The sequence below is a fragment of the Arvicola amphibius genome, chromosome 13, assembly GCF_903992535.2.
Source record: "Arvicola amphibius chromosome 13, mArvAmp1.2, whole genome shotgun sequence".
NCBI classification, from domain to species: domain Eukaryota; kingdom Metazoa; phylum Chordata; class Mammalia; order Rodentia; family Cricetidae; genus Arvicola; species Arvicola amphibius.
In genome coordinates, this window is record NC_052059.1 from 3,007,003 (window position 1) to 3,025,609 (window position 18,607).

The following is an 18,607-nucleotide window of genomic DNA, read 5'->3' on the forward strand; positions in this document are numbered from 1 at the left end:
GCCCTTATGAGACTCTGTGGTGTGGAAGGACCAGGATGGCTCCTGGCTTTGGCACGGTCTCAGTGTCCCACGCTGTATGCTTGTTTCCTAGGGGGTGCTGGAGCCTCTGCAGGCCTTGCCCTTTCTTTCCCTGTGCCACGTGGACTGCTTTGATCCATCACTCATGAATGCCAGGTTATTAAAAGAATTTACTATTGGACCGAATTTTCTATTATTTGGCCTAATATTATAAAAGATTGGTTATGACTTTTTCTGATTTTTGCCAAATGTGCCTCCGCTTTGTAGTCAGGAAATTGTAGTTGGCTCATTGGCAGGGCGGTTGGCCATGGGGCACATTGTAGCCCCTTTCTGCTACCTCCTGAGCAAACAGTTGCTGGGTCTTTAGCCTGGACTTGTCACGGATGCACACAGCGGAATCCGCTCGCTGCTGGGCTTATAGTTGAGGCTCCTGGGGTGCACGAAGCTGGGGGTTCTTTCTGCCTTACAGAAGATGTGAGGCAGATGTTCCCAGTGTGTTCAAGGTGTGCTCTTCCCCATAGGCAGTTTTTCTAGGCATTTGCTTTCTGAAAACTGCCAGGAGAATTTCCTGTGTGAAGAACACTCCCTCCTGGTAGGTAGAGCTGTGCACGATCACTGAGGTGGTCCTCTGTGACCCTTGGCCCTTGATGGCTGCAGGGCCCTGCCCCAGGGTTACATGTGGCTACCATGCAGGGAGAACATAGTGGCCTTGCCCCCAGAACCTCTTAGCTATAGTGAAGCAAAGACAGGTGACCTCAATCTGGGCTCTGAAGGCTGGTGGGGGCAAGGGCGGTCAGTTGTGCTTGGTGAACACAGCAAAAGGTCACATCTGGGGCAGGAGGGGAAAGATCAGGGCTAGTTTCCTGGTCTGCAGAGAGAGTTCCAGGACGGCAGGACTGTTGCACCAGAGAGACCTTGTCTTGAAAAACAAAAACAATAAAGAAGAAAAGGAACTGACTCTACTGGGTGAGGGGGAGGAGATACGCTAGTTTCCCATGGCGGTGTTGTAGGTGCGTAGTCAAGGTTCTCTGGCTGCTGCTGCTGCTCAGTGCATTAGGGCCACAGTGAGCTCAGCCACCCACATCCCAGGTCCTGAAAGTGGAACTCTTTCTCATCATTTTGGTCAGTTAGAGACTCGAGTTTGAAAGCACATGGGGTGTGAGTGACGGGATCTAACAGTGGCAGCGTCCTCTTCTTCCTTCTCTGTCTTCCTTTCAGAGTTGGAGCAGCAGTGTGAATGACCAGGTTGGTCTTAGGAAGACTGTGCCGGTGAATCTGATGTGATGTCCCTGTGTGTGGAGAGGAAGGGTGGCCACTGGAGGACATCGGGATGAACTTTAGAGGTCCAGGTGTGTGCGCGGTGTGTGCGCGGTATGTGGCGGTGCTGGTGATAAATTCCAAGACTCTGGAGACTGGAGATGGGCAGGAAGATCACATGTCTGAATCCAGACTGGACTCTTGAGAAAGACCCTGTACAAACTCACTCTGGGTGTGTTGTCCTGTGCAGTTTCTGGAGTGACGTGGCTTGTGGCTTATGTCACACCGCTGTACTGAGCTAGGCCCAGCACCTGACACTTCTCCTGGAGGCAGCTGGCTCTGCTGGCTGGAAGCTCTGGGCTGCCTTTGGAGCCACAGTGCTTCAGAGGAGATGCAGTGGGTGCTGCCCGATGAAGTAAGTGTGGTGTGTCTGGGCTAGCAGGCTTGATAGCATGTTCTCAAGAGCTTGCCAGGCTCTCAGGAAGGCTCTGTACGCAGCATTTCCTGAAAGGATTTAGTGTGTGACTCCATGTCCAGGTTCTAGGTCACTCCTAAAGTGATCTCTAGCCCGAGCACATGCACCGACCAGGAGACTGAAGCCTGGGTAGGAGCCCAGTGTGGAGAGGCCAGCTTAGCACCAACAAGTGTCTCTCTCCTGTCTGTCTGCTCCAAATCCATGGATCCATCTTTTCAATCTTGGGTGGTAGCAAACTGTGGGAGTGCACACACTTTACAGACCCCTTCAACGATGCACGTGTGTAGTATTTACATTGATGCCTGTCAGGTTGTCTAGCTATGAGAGACTGTCTATTATGTCAAATACTGTGTTGTACAATCTAAGGGGCTTGAGATCTCCCCTCGACTCTCCGAGATGGCTTGCTGTTGGAGCTTTGTGGTGGTTTGAATAGGTTCCTTGAATGTATGGTTTGTCTGCCATTGGAGACAGGGTCTTGAACTCTAGGCTCCCCTTGCTTTCAAATGTTGGGGTGACAGGTGCTTATTGCCACCCACCTCTGGAAAATGGTTTAAAATGTGGCTGGCAGGACAAAGGGCCATGAAACATTAAATAGACAATTACTGAAATTTTCTTAAGGTAAAATGTAGTTGTTTCCAGGGTTGTGATGCTGTGAGGTTTGTGTGTATTCTCCTACACAAGGGAGGTAGAGCAGTCTAGCACTCGAGAAACCCCAGGAGGTGAATGCTGCCGTGAGCTCAACCCTTAGCTGACTGGCATCTGGGTGTCTGTCACTGTGAAGCTTTTCCGCCAGACTTGTGTTGAATCTGTGTGCAGACATTTCTGAGGTTTCTCTGACCTTGGGTGTGGGGGCTTACTTTCCCTGCAGTTAGCTTGGAGTTAGGGAGTCATGTGATACAGTCCTGTCAGAGTGGTCTGGCAGTGTGACCTCTCATATCCACGTAGTCCTACTTATTGCCTTCCCTGGCTCTACTACCGTGGCAGGCTCACAGGTTCAGCACCTTGCTTGGCCTCAGGTCCTGGGGAGACAGCTTCTGCAGCAGCTCGCGGAGCCTCACCCCTGCTTTCGGTTTATTTTTAAACAAACCTTCATTTTGGACCCTGTGTTTTCTGCCTCAGTCTCTCCAGAGCTGGCACTGCAGGGTCTTTGCCAACGAGCTGGGCCTCAGCGGACCAGCTGGCCATGTCCGAGGATTGGTGAAACAGGGGTGGTCACTTTAACTCAGCACACGGGGGGCTGCAAACGGGAGGCTGCGAACATTGGTCCGCACATCAGTCCACAGGGACCTGCTTCACAGAGCAGACCTTAGAGGTTGGCTGTAGAGTAGTGACTGCCGGAGCTTGGAGAGGTGAGGGGTGGGTGGAGGAGAAACTCCCAGTGTCTCAGCTTAGGAGGGGAACTGTGGTTGGCCACAGTTAGTTGGAGTTTTCTGAATTGCTAGCAGAGAAGATTTTTGAATTTTTCCTAACCCGAGGGCGTGATGCCGAGTGAGGTGAAATACCAGTTACCTCGATGTCACCGGTGCCCTAGATGTGCTCCGTGAATGTGTGCAGTTGTGGCACGGGGTGGACAGGCCGAGGATGCCAGGTCCTTATTTGTAGCTGCTTTCAGGGGAACTGCTGGGAACGTCTCCCAGTGGAGACAGAAGGGGAACCGGCCACAGCCACAGGACCTCTCCTCACTCCTGGCGGCTTCTCCCTCCCTCTCTCCCAGTCCTGTCCTCTCAGTGAACTCACAGGACGTGTCAGGTAGTGGATACCCTGCCTAGGGGAGACAGCTCAGCTCGAGGGGTGCACTGACAGAATACTCTTCCCCAGTCTCGGTCTCCACCAGTAGGCCTCCTCACTCTCTGGGAACTCTGCAGGGTTTGGATGCTGACCTTCATCAACACGTTCTCAGTGTCTCCATTCCAGCTCATAGGATGCCACTCCTCCTAGTAGGTGACCTCAGGTTGAGAGCTTGCCTCGCGCTGTAGCCCAGCAAATCACAAGACTGCTCTTGCCTTGATTCTTGAGGCTGCAGGTCACACTGTCCCCAGGGCACACCTTACAGCACATACAGGCTGGTTCTGATAAACAGGGCTTGCTTTGATCATTTGCTCCTCCGTTCTTTTGTTCAGGCTTTAACCACAGCAGTGGCGGTAAACTGACGGTCATTTATCCCCTTCTCTCTTAGGAAGTAGCTTAAGAGAGTATCTAATTGATACCCAAGGCCAGACCGCTAACCTCTGAGAAGCTAGCTGTGCAGCGCTGTAGTGCTGGGTGAGGTGGGGTGGTCATGGAGACGAGAGGATCCTTGAGCATCAGTCAGCTTAGGCCAGTTGAGCTCCATCTTCGGTGAGAGACCCAGTCTCAGGATACGGAGGCCAGCCAGATAGCTCAGCAGGCAGAAACACTTCTGCTAAGTAAGTCCAGTTCTTGTCTGTTGTTCTCTGACCTGTCTGCTGTTGTGCAAGGACACTTGTATGCACATGGTCCTTCTGTAGACTGTGAATATATATTCCTCTTAGTGGTTATAATAAAACTGAATTTACCTATAGCTAGGCAGAATAAGGCTAGGCGGGAAAGCTAAATGGAGATCAGGGAGAGCAAAGTGCGGAATCAAGAGATGGGAGCCAGCTGCCAGGGGAGCACACGCTGTGCCTGCAGTGATCAGAGCGGTTCTCTCTTGCACATGGGCTGGTGGCCCGGAGAGGAGGATGAGCTGGCTCCCCCTGTGTTACTGTGCACTCAGCTACTTAAGGCTGACCAGGGGACCCCGTCCTCCCCGTGCAGCAGTCTGTGTGGGCGACCAGGGGACCCCGTCCTCCCTGTGCAGCAGTCTGTGTGGGTGACCAGGGGACCCCGTCCTCCCCGTGCAGCAGTCTGTGGGCTACCAGGGGACCCCATCCTCCCCCTGCAGCAGTGTCTTCTCCAGCACAAGCAGCATTCCAGGTTGTCTGGCACAGCCGCCATGGTTGTACAAACATGGTTGTTTTCTGTGTAATAAATTTCAAACGAAAGCAGTTGCCCTCGTCTGGGAGAAAATCAGAACGGCTTGTGGAATCTGTGATGTCATCACAGTGACGGGAAAAAGCAGAGACCCTCACTTGCTCCTGGTGGACCTAACAGCAGCCTGGGGATCTTGCTTTGAGATCACGAGGGAATGCTTACTTCACCGTCAGTTATGGGGGAGGCTCGGTGCCAAGGAGCTTATAAACTGTGCTGTCTCTGAGGCTGGGCCCAGAATTATTTCTCTCCCGAACACACTGTGCTAGTGTAATTGAAGAAGGTCCCTGGAGACATGTGGCAGTTCTGCTTGGAGTTTTTATCTAAAAGACTGAATCGAAATAAAACCCCACTTAGGCTAAATATTTTACAGAAATGCAGCTGTTTTCAGGGCGATATTACCTATAATAACTTAAATATTAATGAACTTTGTAGTTCTTTTTGTTCCAACACATTCATGTTTTGCATATGTAAACTTCAGTCTGGGATCTAAACACTGCTGCCGAGCACTCTCTATTCCAAAGCTGCTGTGCTCCTGAGACATGGTGTGTGGTAGGGAGTGGAATATTAACTATTATACAGTGGGCTGCCTGGTGAAGAGGAGGCTTAGTTCTAGGAGGTCCCGCAGCGCTGCGCTCAGGCTGGAGGCTGGATGACATCTGTTAGGAATATACTGAGTGGATCCCCGGGACAAGGCCCTTTGCCTAAGACTCCCCAGAGGCTCCCTGCTAGGTTTTCAGTGCTCTAGTGGTCCGTGGGCAATGTGTTAAGTATGGCAGTACTGACTGTAATCCCAGCACTAGAGACAGGAGGGTCAGGAGTTCAAGGTCATCACCAGCCACATAGTTTGAGGCCTTCCTAGGCAAGGTGAGCCTTTTTTTCCCAAAAACCCAAAAGCATATGGAGAAACAGACAAAAATCTCAATTCTAAAACAAGCTAAGCCAAACTTGAGAGGTAGGAGGTGGCTCAGTGGTTAAGAGTGTTGGTTTATCAGTATGTAATGACCTTATCTCCTCTTTATTTGTGTGTGATAACCCCGCCTCTTGTTTAACTGTGTGATAACCCCGCCTCCTTGTTTAACTGTGTGTGATAACCCCGCCTCCTTGTTTAACTGTGTGTGATAACCCCGCCTCCTTGTTTAACTGTGATAACCCCGCCTCCTTATTTAACTGTGATAACCCCGCCTCCTTGTTTAACTGTGATAACCCCGCCTCCTTATTTAACTGTGTGTGATAACCCCGCCTCCTTGTTTAACTGTGTGATAACCCCGCCTCCTTATTTAACTGTGATAACCCCGCCTCCTTGTTTAACTGTGTGATAACCCCGCCTCCTTGTTTAACTGTGTGATAACCCCGCCTCCTTATTTAACTGTCTGTGATAACCCCGCCTCCTTATTTAACTGTCTGTGATAACCCCGCCTTCTTGTTTAACTGTGTGATAACCCTGCCTCCTTATTTAACTGTGTGTGTGATAACCCCGCCTCCTTGTTTAACTGTGATAACCCCGCCTCCTTATTTAACTGTGATAACCCTGCCTCCTTGTTTAACTGTCTGTGATGACCCCGCCCTGTTCAGTTGTCTGTAGCAACTCTGTCTCCTTGTTTAACTGTCTGTGATGACCCCGCCTCCTTGTTTAACTGTGTGATAACCCCGCCTCCTTGTTTAACTGTGTGATAACCCCGCCCTGTTCAGTTGTGTGTAGCAACTCTGTCTCCTTGTTTAACTGTGTGTGGTAACTGTCCGTCTCCTGTTCAACTGTCTATAGTAAACAGAGGTGCTGAGGTTTCTCTATCCTAGAGCTCAGTCCACTTGACCTCAGCTTTTCTCTGTCCGTGTGTCTGTCTTTTTTTCATTCTCTGGTTTTCCCCATCAGGCTCATCTCTGGAGCTGGTCTAGACATGATTAGTTTGTGTAAGAAGTTCAACTGTACATTAAGAGAGTACAAACATTTCTGAGCTGCTCCCCCACCCCCGTACAGAGTAATCAGTGGCTAATGCCTGCCTTAGTTTGGGCTGCCACATCAGTAGGGTGTTAGCATTTTGTTAAACGGGATTTTTACAGTGTGTGTATATGCACACGCCCGTACACGTGTGAACCATTTCTCTGAGGGATGCAAGACACCACGGTAATTTGATAGTCCTGTGGTTGGCAGCTTGGGGGCCGTGGGTGGCAGGGAAGCTCCTCAGTGTATATATTCTTTGGTACTTTAAGAATAATTTTTGACTCCTAAGTTGACTTAGTAAGCAGATTGAGTAGTGATCTTATTTCCCTGAGAAGAGGGTCACTGATGGTTTACATGGAAGTTACCATAAAAAATTATTCTGTAAACTTTGTTGTCGTCACCGTTGACCTGCTTGTGTGTTTTCTGGCGTTCAAGTCCCACTAGGAACCTTTTTTTCTGAGGTCTGAGGTCAGTGGTCCTCCTGAGTAGTCTAGCGTGGCTCCTTCTCCAGCACAGGCTCCTCAGACTTCCTTACCCCGACTGAGGCCTCTGGTGTGAAGATGAGTCATTTTCAGGTTTCGTTTTGCTTTCAACCATTTGATCTGGTTAATTGGGCCAGTTTGGTTTCACCAGGTTATTTCCAGGCGTTTGTGGGTGCTGACGTGACTTGTGTTTGCCTAGTGAACCCCAGAGTGCTTCCATTTCATTATCTCTGGATCACACGAACTGTGAGGTTGGAGTTACTGAGGGAGGTAGGTGTGTGTGTGTGTGTGTGTGTGTGTGTGTGAGGGAGGGAGGGATGGGGGGAGGGAGGGAGGGATGGGAGAGAGGGGAGAACATCTCCTGCCTAGAACTCTTGCAACACAGGCTGGCCTTGAACTCGTGGTGGTCTGTGTGCCCGTCTCCCAGGTGCTGGCACTATGGGGGCCCAGGCTGCCTTCCAGCTCAGTTTGGCAGGGTTGTCCTTGTGTGGCACTGTAGGGATTGAGATGCAGTGAGTGAGGCTGTGGGGAAGGCGGCCCAGTGGCCACTCTGCTTGCTCACCTTTTGGTTGCCGAGACGGGTTAGCCCTCTTCCTGGTGGGGCAAGGAGACCCTAGGTGTTCTTGGGTGCAGCTGCTCTCCTGGGCCCTGTGCCTGGGCAGTGCCCTGCCTGATCCGGGAGGAAGCGGGGCAGAAATGGGGTGCTCATCTTTCTGTATCTTCTTGGCCTTTGACCGCCCGACCGTTAGGTCCCTGGTAGTCTTGGGATGACAGAAAACTGTGTCAGTGCCCCCTGTGTATCAGGAGAGTGTTTGGTTTCCTTGGTGGGCAGGTTTAGGAGGGGAGCTGCGGGGAACTGTGGGAGGTGGCGCTTTTTGAGGGGCAAGGGCATCATCACTGGGTTTTGTTTTTCAGGAAGAATTGGGGTGACAGCAGAAAGGTTGCTTCCCTGGGCACCATTGCACAGTGGGGTGGACACTGGGTAGGGTGGAGGAGGGGTTGGGAATGGGGGTGGGGTTAAGGCTGCCCAGAGCTTGTTTGGCGGCCAACAAACCTAAAGCCTGGGAGACAAAAGAAATGGGAGCTCAGTCAAACCAGTCCAGTCATGAAGCCATGAAGGAAGTGACCCAGAGCCACTTAGGAAACCAGGCTGCTCCATCTCTGTTCAGAAAGCAGCTTCCCTGCAGGAAGAGTGGGCTGAGGGACGTCTGCTACAAGCTTGTTTGCAGGAGGAGGTTCAGGTTTTCTTGAATGTGTTGGGGGATTATTTTTGTTCATTTGAGGACAGTTTCTCACTGTTGCATTGCTGGCCTATAATTTACTCAGCAGCCAAGACTATCCTTGAACTCACTGCCTCTGGTTCCCAAGCTGTGTGCCCAGAGCCACTGTGCCGCTGTCCCTTCCTCTTCCCCTCCTCTTCTGAGTCGGCGTACACGCTGGCATTTCCACACGGCATCATGCTTGTCCTTTGCCCATTCTTCTACTTAAGTTTCTGGAAGTCTGGCCAGATCCTTCTTCAAATAGCCCTGACAGGAAGACTTGAATAAATACCGTGTGTGTGACAGTGTGGATCCCAGCACGCATTCTGGGGCTTGGTGCTGCTCTCCAGCCTGGCCTTGCCTTCGTATATTTTAAGAAAATACTCTTCATGCACTGGCTTCAGATGGCAGACTTTGCTTTAAGTTCTACAAGGACCTTCTGCTCATGTGGTCTGTGCGTCAGTACCTCCCTGACAGTCACATACAACCCGCATGTCACCTCCCTGACAGTCACATACGACCCGCATGTCACCTCCCTGACAGTCACATGCGGTCAGCATGTCACCTCCCTGACAGTCACATGCAGTCAGCATGTCACCTCCCTGACAGTCACATGCAGTCAACATGTCACCTCCCTGACAGTCACATGCAGTCAGCATGTCACCTCTATGACAGTCACATATGGTCAGCATGTCACCTCCCTCTCATGGTGAGGACTACAGTCACCTAACTGTTCCCCCCGTATGCCTGGTGCCTCAATTTGTTGTTATGCTGAAATGGATCAGAAACAAACACCAGACAGATAGATGGTCATTGATTTAAGACAAGAAGAGAGAAGGCAGGTGAATTTTCCGAGCTTAAACCACTAAACTTTGGTTGCTGCTGGGGAAGTGGGGAGGGGACTTCAGTGGTGCAGCCCTGTCCTGAAGGACAGGAGCTCAGGAAGGGTGCTTCTGTGTGCACAAGTGCTACCATGATGGAGAAAACAGTGAAGGCTGCCGCCTTAGCTGTAGTCCTTGCTCTGGACCCTTCGGGCCCTGATTCAGGACCCTTTGCAGATGGCAGAGTAGCTTCAAGAGAGCCCTGGGAGGCAGAGTCACACACAGGTACGGCAGGGCTGAAGGGAGAGCATTTGGTGACTCTGGGTGTGCTAGAAACTGCCGGCCTTCCTACAGGAGTGGATCCGAAGCCACCTTAGGGTCTATGGGCCGAGCGCATGCTCTTCCCGTTGCTCATGGGGCTGGAGAAGCTGGTGGCTTGAGCTGCTGCGGTGATGGTGGACTGGAAGTGTCCTGTTCCTGACTGTGGTGCATACAAACTCTCACTTGGCTCCAGGTCCTCAAACTGGGCTGTGTGAGGGTGCCCAATGGGTAGTTTCAAGACAGAAGTGCTTTCTGCCCTCTTCTCTAGCAGGGTTCCTGGCCAGTGCTCTGCTCAAGGTCATAGTGCAGGAGGGCTTGTGTCCGATTGCCATTTGCACACTTGCTTTGGTGTTTATAGAAATGTGAGTCCAGCATAATAACGTCTTCTTTCCAATTGCTTAAATACTTTTTCTAGTTTTGTTTTAAAGCTAACTCCCCCCTCTTTGTTCTGCTTCTGTAGGACACTAAATTATGGATAATAATGGAATATCTTGGTGGAGGCTCTGCCCTGGATCTAGTAAGTATCACTGTAGCTGTGCAGCACACCTCAGCCTGTTCCCCGTGGCTGTGCAGCACACCTCAGCTTGTTCCCCCGTGGCCGTACAACATACCTCAGCCTGTTCCCCCATGGCCATGCAACACACTTCAGCTTGTTCCCCCGTGGCCATACAACACACCTCAGCCTGTTCCCCGTGGCCATACAACACACCTCAGCCTGTTCCCCGTGGCCATACAACACACCTCAGCCTGTTTCCCCTGTGGCAGTGCAACACACGTCAGCCTGTTGCCCGTGGCCATACAAGACACCTCAACCTGTTCCCCTTTGGCCACGCAACACACCTCAGCCTGTCCACCCCCTCCCCATCCCCCCATGGGCCGTACAACGCACCTCAGCCTGTTCCCCTGTGGTCGTACAACACACCCTCAGCCTGTTCTTACTCATTGTTGGTTTGAACAGGAATTCTTTATCCATTTCACTACTTTTCAGGAAACAAAAAACTATTCCTAACCTGTTTTTGTTTCTTATACAGAATTTAAAATTATAGTGCTGTTTTGAAAGCACTGGGGGAGAGGGTTGCTTTGTGATAAATCAGTAAATTAACCTGCAGAGCAATGAAGACTTTTTTCTGTAGTTGATTATTTTATCTTAGAGCTAGTGCATTTTTCAGATCAAAATCATCACCCTCTGGTTGAGTAGCTATTACTACTGTTTTTTTAAGTTTTATGTGTATGGGTGTTGTACCTGCATATATATGCCAGTATGCTTCTTCTGTGCCTAGTGCCTGCAGGGTCCAGAAGAGGGCTTTGGATCCCTGGGAACTGAAGTAACATGCACTTGTGAGCCTCTGTGGAGGTGCTGGGGAGGGAACCTTTGTGTTCTAGAAGAACAAGAGCTCCTAATTGCTGGACCGTCTTTGCAGCCTGCTGTCATGGTTCTTATGTTTCAGATGGGAACAGCTCCCAGCCTAAGCTCATCACATTTTCATTCCCAGAGTTGGGGCAGAATCTGATTATTGAGGTTGGGCATCAGGCGAGATGTTGCACACACGGCCACCTTTGATCTTGCCCATAGTGCACCAGCATGGAGCAGGCTTAACTCAGTATTCTCCTTCTGGAGAAAATAGTGCCTTACACTGTTGACTGAGTGTTTTCTGTCCTCCCACCAGGTCCCATAGCCGTTTAGCCCCAAAGAAATCAAACAGAGGTCTATATTAATGATAAACTGATTGGCCCATTAGTTCAGGCTTCTTATTAACTCTTATAACTTATATTAACCCATTATTCTTATCTATGTTAGCCACATGGCTTGGTACCTTTTTCAGCGGGGCAATCACATCTTCCTTCTTCTGTGGTTGGGACAGGACTGGGGAGGAATGGACTTCCTCCTTCCCAGAATCCTCCTGTTCTCATTGACCCGCCTCTACTTCCTGTCTGGTTGTCTTGACTATACTTCCTGCCTGGCTACTGGCCAATCAGCGTTTATTTAAAACATAATTGACAGAATATAGACAGTTGTCCTGTACCATTACATGCCAGCCCACAGAGAGGGCCATGGACGCTAGGAGGAGATGCTCTTTCGTGCTGGGCTTTGCAGAGCTTGCAGATGAGCAGCTCCATAAAGTGGAGCTTCTGTGAGGTGGAGCTTCCTTCTGTGTGTCTGACACACTTGCCCAGCGCTTGTCCTCCGTTTCTCTCATGTCCACGCAGTAAAAGTAGCGTGGCTGGGGGCTGAGGAGATGTCTGCTGGCGGCAAAGTGCGTGCCATGAAGCTCGAGGACCCGGATTCAGATCCCCATCACACACGTAAAAGCTGACACCAGAAGCCATGCATTGGCGGCATACTCCTCGGGAGGCAGAGTCAGGTGGATCTTTATAAGTTTGAGGTCAGCGGTCAGCCTGGTCTACAAGAGCTAGTTTCAGGACAGGCTCCAAAGCTGTCCTGTCTCAAAAAACCAAAAAAGAAAAAGCTGACACCAGAGATTGTATCTCAGGGTGGCAAGGTTCAGGCGGAACGAGCCCTGGCTTGCTGATCAGCTTAGTCTAGCCAAATCACTGTGAGACCTGATATCCAAAAAAAAGGATGGAGAACGGGCTTGAGGATAATATCCAGTGTGGATTGCTGGACTCCAGACGAGCGCAGACTTACACGAGCACGTACACACAGCACATGAATGCGATTGTGCTCTTCTGACCCCTGTCCGTGGTGGGCTTGTGAGTGGCCGCCCCCAGTTGGCTGGATCCTTCCCTTCAGCAGTGGAGGTGAGGGGAGGCTCAGCAGGTTCTCTCGGGAAAGCGGTCCCCAGCCCACCTCGAGAGCTGTTTCTTCTTATGATGTCACTGCCAGGTAGCTTCCTGAGAGGAAGATTACTAAAACGACATGTCTCCAGAAAGCTACTACACTGTGGGAATCCCACATTGTTGTTAACGATACGGATTGCTTAAATACTGTTCAGAGTGAAGATTTCAGGGAAAAGTTAATACACAATGGGAAAAACCCCAGCTGAATATATTTTATGGTCCTTTTCCTAAATACCACACAGCAAAAAACCCAGCTTTTCATTTTTTCACTCTTGGCGATGCAGGGATGTAGACAATCGCTTCCTTTTGTGCGGTTGGATTCACTGCTGCCCACAGTGGATTTGATTTGTGGCACACACAGAGCTGCTCTCAGGGACCCCGTCTCCCCGACAGCTGCAGACCAGTCCTTCGGTGTCTCTCAGTGTGTCAGCGTGTTCATTCGTAGTGCTGCAGTAACTGGTGTGTGCGCAGTGTAGAGATTGCTGGCCACTTTAAATTTTGCATGTGGTTTGAGAGTTCCAGGACCTACAAACATCTTTGAAGAGAAAGGGCGTTCCTTTATAGGGTCCCTGTGAGTGGGCGTGGACCGGCCGTGGCAGCGGGAAGGAAAACAGTGGTTCCACTGACAGGGCAGCTCAGACGATGAGATCCATGAGCGTAAAACAGGCATATATTTGATTTTGAACGTGCTCAATTGGTTGACTTTTTGTAAAGTTAAAATTAAATAATAAAATATTTGTAGGACCTTCACCCCCCAGTTCCACTCTTGAGTTCTTTGGCATCTACTCTGGAATCTTCTGTGAGTCATCTCTGACAGGTCCAGCTGCCTCCAGGATGCCTACCATGACTTAGAGAGCTGTTCATACCCTGTAATCCAGGCCTTAGCAACGTGCTGCGGGTTAGAGTCTCATAGCCCAGTCAGCACAGAGCAGAGCTGCTGCTTTTTGGAGCTGAGTCTGTGTGGAGATCACACACACACACGCACACGCACACACCATCCACCCCTCCAGCCTTCCTATGTAGAGCTGCACATGAGGACACACAGGGAGGGTGGAGCTGATGAAGGTTCGTGAAGCTCTGAGAGGAAAGGTTGTCGCTGATGGAAAGATGAGGCAGTCTGCTGCCAGGGAGCCTAAGAGCCAGTCCGGGAATCTAATTATGAAGGAACGTGGCTGTATAAGACTTACTTAATCAGACAGAGACGTTTGACAAACTTAAAAATGAATGTACAACATGGTTTTGAAAAGCAAGGTAGAATTTGGGGGATTTTAGGGTGAGCTACTGTCAGTAGCTGGAACAGCATTTCTGACAAGGTGGAATGGATTTCTTCCCACACACACTATCACTGAGGGCTTTCCATGGTCTTATTCAGAGTCAAGATAGGGAGTGGACATGTGTCTCGTTCCATGGTGAGAATGAAGTCATCAGGCCGCACGATGCTTCTGTAGAACCCAAGAAGATGGTCTGTAGTTGGGTAGATGTGTGATCTCTCCAGCAGAGGAAGAATGGAGGGTGTGTGTGTGGCGGGGGGGGGGAGGAATTAGGAGTCATCTATGGATGGGATAAAGCATTTGGAGGGTGGGTGGATGTGTCTGTGTGTGTGAGTGTGTGAGGGGGAGGTATTAGGAGTCACCTATGGATGGGATATAGTGCGTTTGGAGGCTGTGTGTGTGAAGGTATTAGGAATCACCCGTGGATGGGATATAGTGCATTTTCCCATTGTGGTCACCTTTCTCCCGCTGTGCTAAAACACCATGATCAAAAGCAACTTAAAGGAGAACACTGTGTTGGCTGATGGTTCCAGGGTACGAGTGCATTGTGGAAGGGAGGCCCACAGTGGCAGTAGGCGCGGGGGCAGGAACAGGCAGCCGAGGGCCTGGTGTGAGAACGACAGACGGGAGAAGCACCTCTGTCTTCCCTCCTCCTGAGGGGCTGGAGCAGTGTGTTTTCTTCAGTCTGAAGATTGAACCTGTGGATTCCGTGAACACTGAAGAGTAGACACGGAGGAAGCAAGTACTTGTGTGTCAGTGTGTTCCAGACTATGGTCTTTGGAACAGGGTTTCAATATGTTTTCCGAAGGAAAAAAAAAGAGGCTCTTGGTCAGATAACTGGAAAAAATTATGCTCTGTAGAGCAGCACAAATCGTGCTGTTCTCATGTGAGCACAGTATCTCGGCTAGAATTGGCAGTGATTTCCCGGCAGGCCAGTGGACCCCTCACTTTGATTTTCTTTGCATATATAATCTCATGAAGGAGAGCTGAGAGAGGCTTCTAAATGAAGGAAGCCAGAGAGGCTTAGGTGCTAGGCCGCCAGGAGAAGGGCCTCCGGGGTGAGCCGGAAAGCTGCCCCAGGCATGGTTGGACTGCAGTACAGGTGGCTCTTAGGGTTCTCTAGAGGAGGCCGCAGAGTGGATCGGCTGACCCAGCAGTGACTGCCTGTGTGTGGACAGTTGTTCAACCCCGAGGCTGGGTACCTCAGCTGGTCTTCGGTGTGTGCTGGACTCCTGGAGATGTAGGCAGGCAAGCAGCCAAAGAGAGGTTTCTGAACCATGTCCTTCATCCAGACTGCCAGCAGGAAGTGTGACTCCGGTTAGCGGTGGGTCTTTCCACCTCAGAGGCCTGGACTAAAGGTGTGTCTTCTCATCTCAAAGATTGGATTAGAAGTGGATCAAAATGATTTAATTCTAATCATTTAATCAAGTGATTTAATTAATCAGAAATCCCTCACAGGTGTGCCCAACCATTTTTGGGTTTTAGTTCATTTCAGATGTAGTCAAGTTGACAACGGAAAGAGCCATCACAGTGACCAAAGGCCTCAGTGGACACCCACACATGTCCTTTTGGGATGTCCAAAGGGAAAAGAGCCATCACGGTGACCAGAGGCCTCAGTGGGCACCCACACATGTCCTTTTGGGATGTCCAAAGGTGTCACAAGGTCATGAGACGCGCAGTGACCCCAGCTGTCGTTTCCTTGGGAGTAAGATACATGGGCTAGTTTTGTTTCTTATTTTATAATAGTTATTTTATTTCTGTATATGAATAATGCTTTGCTTGAATGTGTGTATATGTACCATGTATGTGCCTGCACAATTCAGAAGGCTTTGGATACCCTAGAGCTGGAGTGAGTGATAATTGTGAACCATCATGTGGTGGTAGGAGGTCCTCTGAGAGAGCAATAAACGGGCTTAACTGCTGAGCTAGCTTTCCAGCCTGGTTTTTAATTTTTGAGACAATTGGAGGACATCAGAGCCCAGGCTGGCCTGGAACTTGGGGCAGTCCTGCTGTTAGGACCACCTTTTAAAGGGCTAGCTGACCACGCAGGTCTGTGCTTCTCCTGGCTTAGGGGACCTGTTCTGTAAGAGCTGCTGTTAGGGCTTCTGTCTGTGGACTGTCTCGGTGCCACAAGTTCAGTGACCTTTCCCACGAGTGAGGATGGATGCACTGTGTCTTACCAATGCTTCCTGTCTGCTGCTTTTTCTGCTTTTCCTTTTTCTTTAGTTTTCCAAGTCAAGGTTCTGTCTGTTTCTTTTTAAACAGGGATGTGTACACATTACATTGCTTCCTTACAACTTCTTACGAGAATTGATACTAAGGAGTCAAGAGAAACAGCTCCTTTGAGTTTCTCAGAATTAAAGCAATTATTCTCCCAGTTAAAGCTAATAAATGTTTTATGTGTGCATTCTATAACACATTCTGAAAGTCTTGGGGATTGAGTGATCTGGGAAGTTCTGGTGAGGGGTAGTATCTTGAGGAAGGAGTGGGCTCACTCTCCCCACAAGGTGCCCATCCAGCCATCCTCCTCTGAGTCTTGGCCAGTGCTCTCCTCTTAACTGATTCTCAGGCTAGCAAACATTTTTATAGTCGTCCCCTCCTCAAATTTAAGTAGAGTTAATTTTTTCAACATTTTGTTTTTTAGCAACAGGGTTTTATTATGTAGACCCAGCTGACCTTGAACTTGCAGAGATCTGCTGTTTCTGACTCCCAAGTGCTGGGATCAAAGGTGTGCGAGCACCATGACGCCTGGCCCTTTAATACATTTCAATTGTTTAGACAAAATATCTGCTTTATGTGAAGATGCCTTTCATTTTGATTATGTTGTCTATTTAGCATGGATTTTGTTTCGTAAACCCTGTGTAAGATAGCTTCTAAGTGACTAATGATCTTTTTTTCTTGTTAGTTAGAACCTGGCCCTTTAGATGAAATTCAGATTGCTACCATATTACGAGAAATTCTGAAAGGACTTGATTATCTACACTCAGAGAAGAAAATCCACAGAGATATTAAAGGTGGGACCCACTCTTGTTTTTATTTATTTTTTTGAAACACCAAAGTGGTCAAACTCTCTGTACGTCTGTCCTGCCCACTCTGTCTGTCGGGGTTAGGCGGGCTGTTGTAAACCCCAGGGCACCTTGCTATAATGGGCCCTCGTGCCCAGTGGGGAGAGCGTGCGTGGACTCCCAAGGTGACCCTGAGTATAACTGTGTATGCTGATGTCCTGCTTGGTTGTCTTGCAGCAGCCAATGTTCTGCTCTCTGAACATGGAGAAGTGAAGCTGGCTGACTTTGGAGTAGCTGGCCAGCTGACCGACACCCAGATAAAAAGGAACACCTTCGTGGGCACTCCCTTCTGGATGGCGCCTGAGGTCATCAAGCAGTCAGCTTATGACTCAAAGGTGAGAGCCCGGCCCATACCCAGACATTTGTCCCTTTGGTTTGCATATGTAGCCTTCCTTTGTGGTAACTGGTAGGCCACGGAGGTAATTTTGTGACCTTGGTTCACATCAACTTCCTTCTCCACCTCCCCATGTGCCATTGGCGACCTTGTCCTTCTGGGCTCAGTGACTGTTTGATGTGGTGGGGACCAGGAAGGCGCGAGTATGAGAGTGGGCACAGGCGGCCTTCTGAGACTGCAGACCCTAGACATAGATAGTTTAGGGCAGGCAGTGCTGTGCACAGAAACACGAGGCGGGTGGGGCCTTGGCACAGTGGATGAGGGCAGGGCCTGGACAGAGCTCAGCTGCTCTACATAGGGCATCTGGAGAGAATCAGCGATCCCACAGAAAATCCCACAGCAGGATGGAGCAACCGTGGTTCTTTAGTGACTGCCACCATTTGTTCTTTTTTTGGTCTCAGGACTTTTAGTCCCAGAGGCGGGAGACTGGAGGTGTTGCCCATCAGGCTGCCTGCTTGTTCCTGTGTTTCTTGCTTTTGTCCTTTAATTCTCTAAAACCTTGTAATAGCTCATTCTGTTTCCTTGGGTCAGCGGCCCATGTGCAGTAAACATGGTCATGGCAGAGAATTGGCTTTCCTAAGCCCCAGACTTCTACACAAAAACAAATTTAACACAGAGACGAGCATAGGTTGGACATTGCTCTTTGTCTTTCATTTGTTTATGTCTTGTCTGTGTGGGTCTGTATGTACGGTGCTGGCGCTCTGGAAGGCGTGAGATCCCCGAGATGAGTCAGGCAATGTCAGCCTAGGGACACAGCTAGGATTCTTATGAGAATAGTATGTGCTCTTCAATGCGGAGCTGTCTTTCCAACCCCTCAAAAAAAGAAAAGAAAAAAAGATTAACTCAGTCCCCCTCCCCTTTGGAGACAGTTTTGCTCCGAGAGCCAAGCCTGACAAGCTGGTCGCCTACCCGCTTTGGGATTGCGAGTATGTGTTAGCATGCCAGACCCCGTATGTATGTGTTAGCATGCCAGACCCCGTATGTATGTGTTAGCATGCCAGACCCCGTATGTATGTGTTAGCATGCCAGACCCCATATGTGTTAGCATGCCAGACCCCGTATATGTTTGTTAACATGCCAGACCCCGTATGCCTTTGCTTTTCTTTCTTCCTTTTTTTAATGGGACCCTTCTCTGTGTGTAGCAGATTTCCTGCCTCATTAAATGATGCTTGAAGCATAGGATAACTTGCCTTTGGGACTCTTGTAAGGTATATGACATTACAGCATGCCGTAACGTAGAGGCATCTCTTGCTCTGGCTTGGTGAACTCAGAGAACTGTGGTGACACCGTAGCTCGGGTGGACGCTCAGGCCCCGGATCCAGCAAGCAGCAGACACCCTCAGGCTTCTCAGTTCTGTCTCTGCATTTGCTGCTCGCTGGTCTCGTGTCTTCTGGGGAGTAGATGACCTCATGGCTACTTCTCTGAAGTCCCATCTTGTCCTTTTCCCCGAGTTCTGTCATGTAGGAAGGTAGGTCTGTCCATGTCTGAATTTTGGTAGAAGAGAGACTAGAATAA

At 49.8% G+C, this 18,607-nt stretch overlaps 1 protein-coding gene across 3 annotated transcripts in view; it reads left to right on the top strand.

Moving 5' to 3' along the window:
- Positions 1–18,607, top strand: part of Stk24 (serine/threonine kinase 24) — a 91,223-nt gene that overhangs the window by 56,160 nt on the left and 16,456 nt on the right. For all 3 annotated transcript variants that reach the window (XM_038310315.1, XM_038310314.1, XM_038310316.1), the window contains 3 exons: positions 10,024–10,080; positions 16,539–16,647; positions 16,876–17,033. In XM_038310315.1, coding sequence (XP_038166243.1) covers positions 10,024–10,080; positions 16,539–16,647; positions 16,876–17,033 — 324 coding nt within the window. The remainder of the gene's footprint in view (positions 1–10,023; positions 10,081–16,538; positions 16,648–16,875; positions 17,034–18,607) is intronic.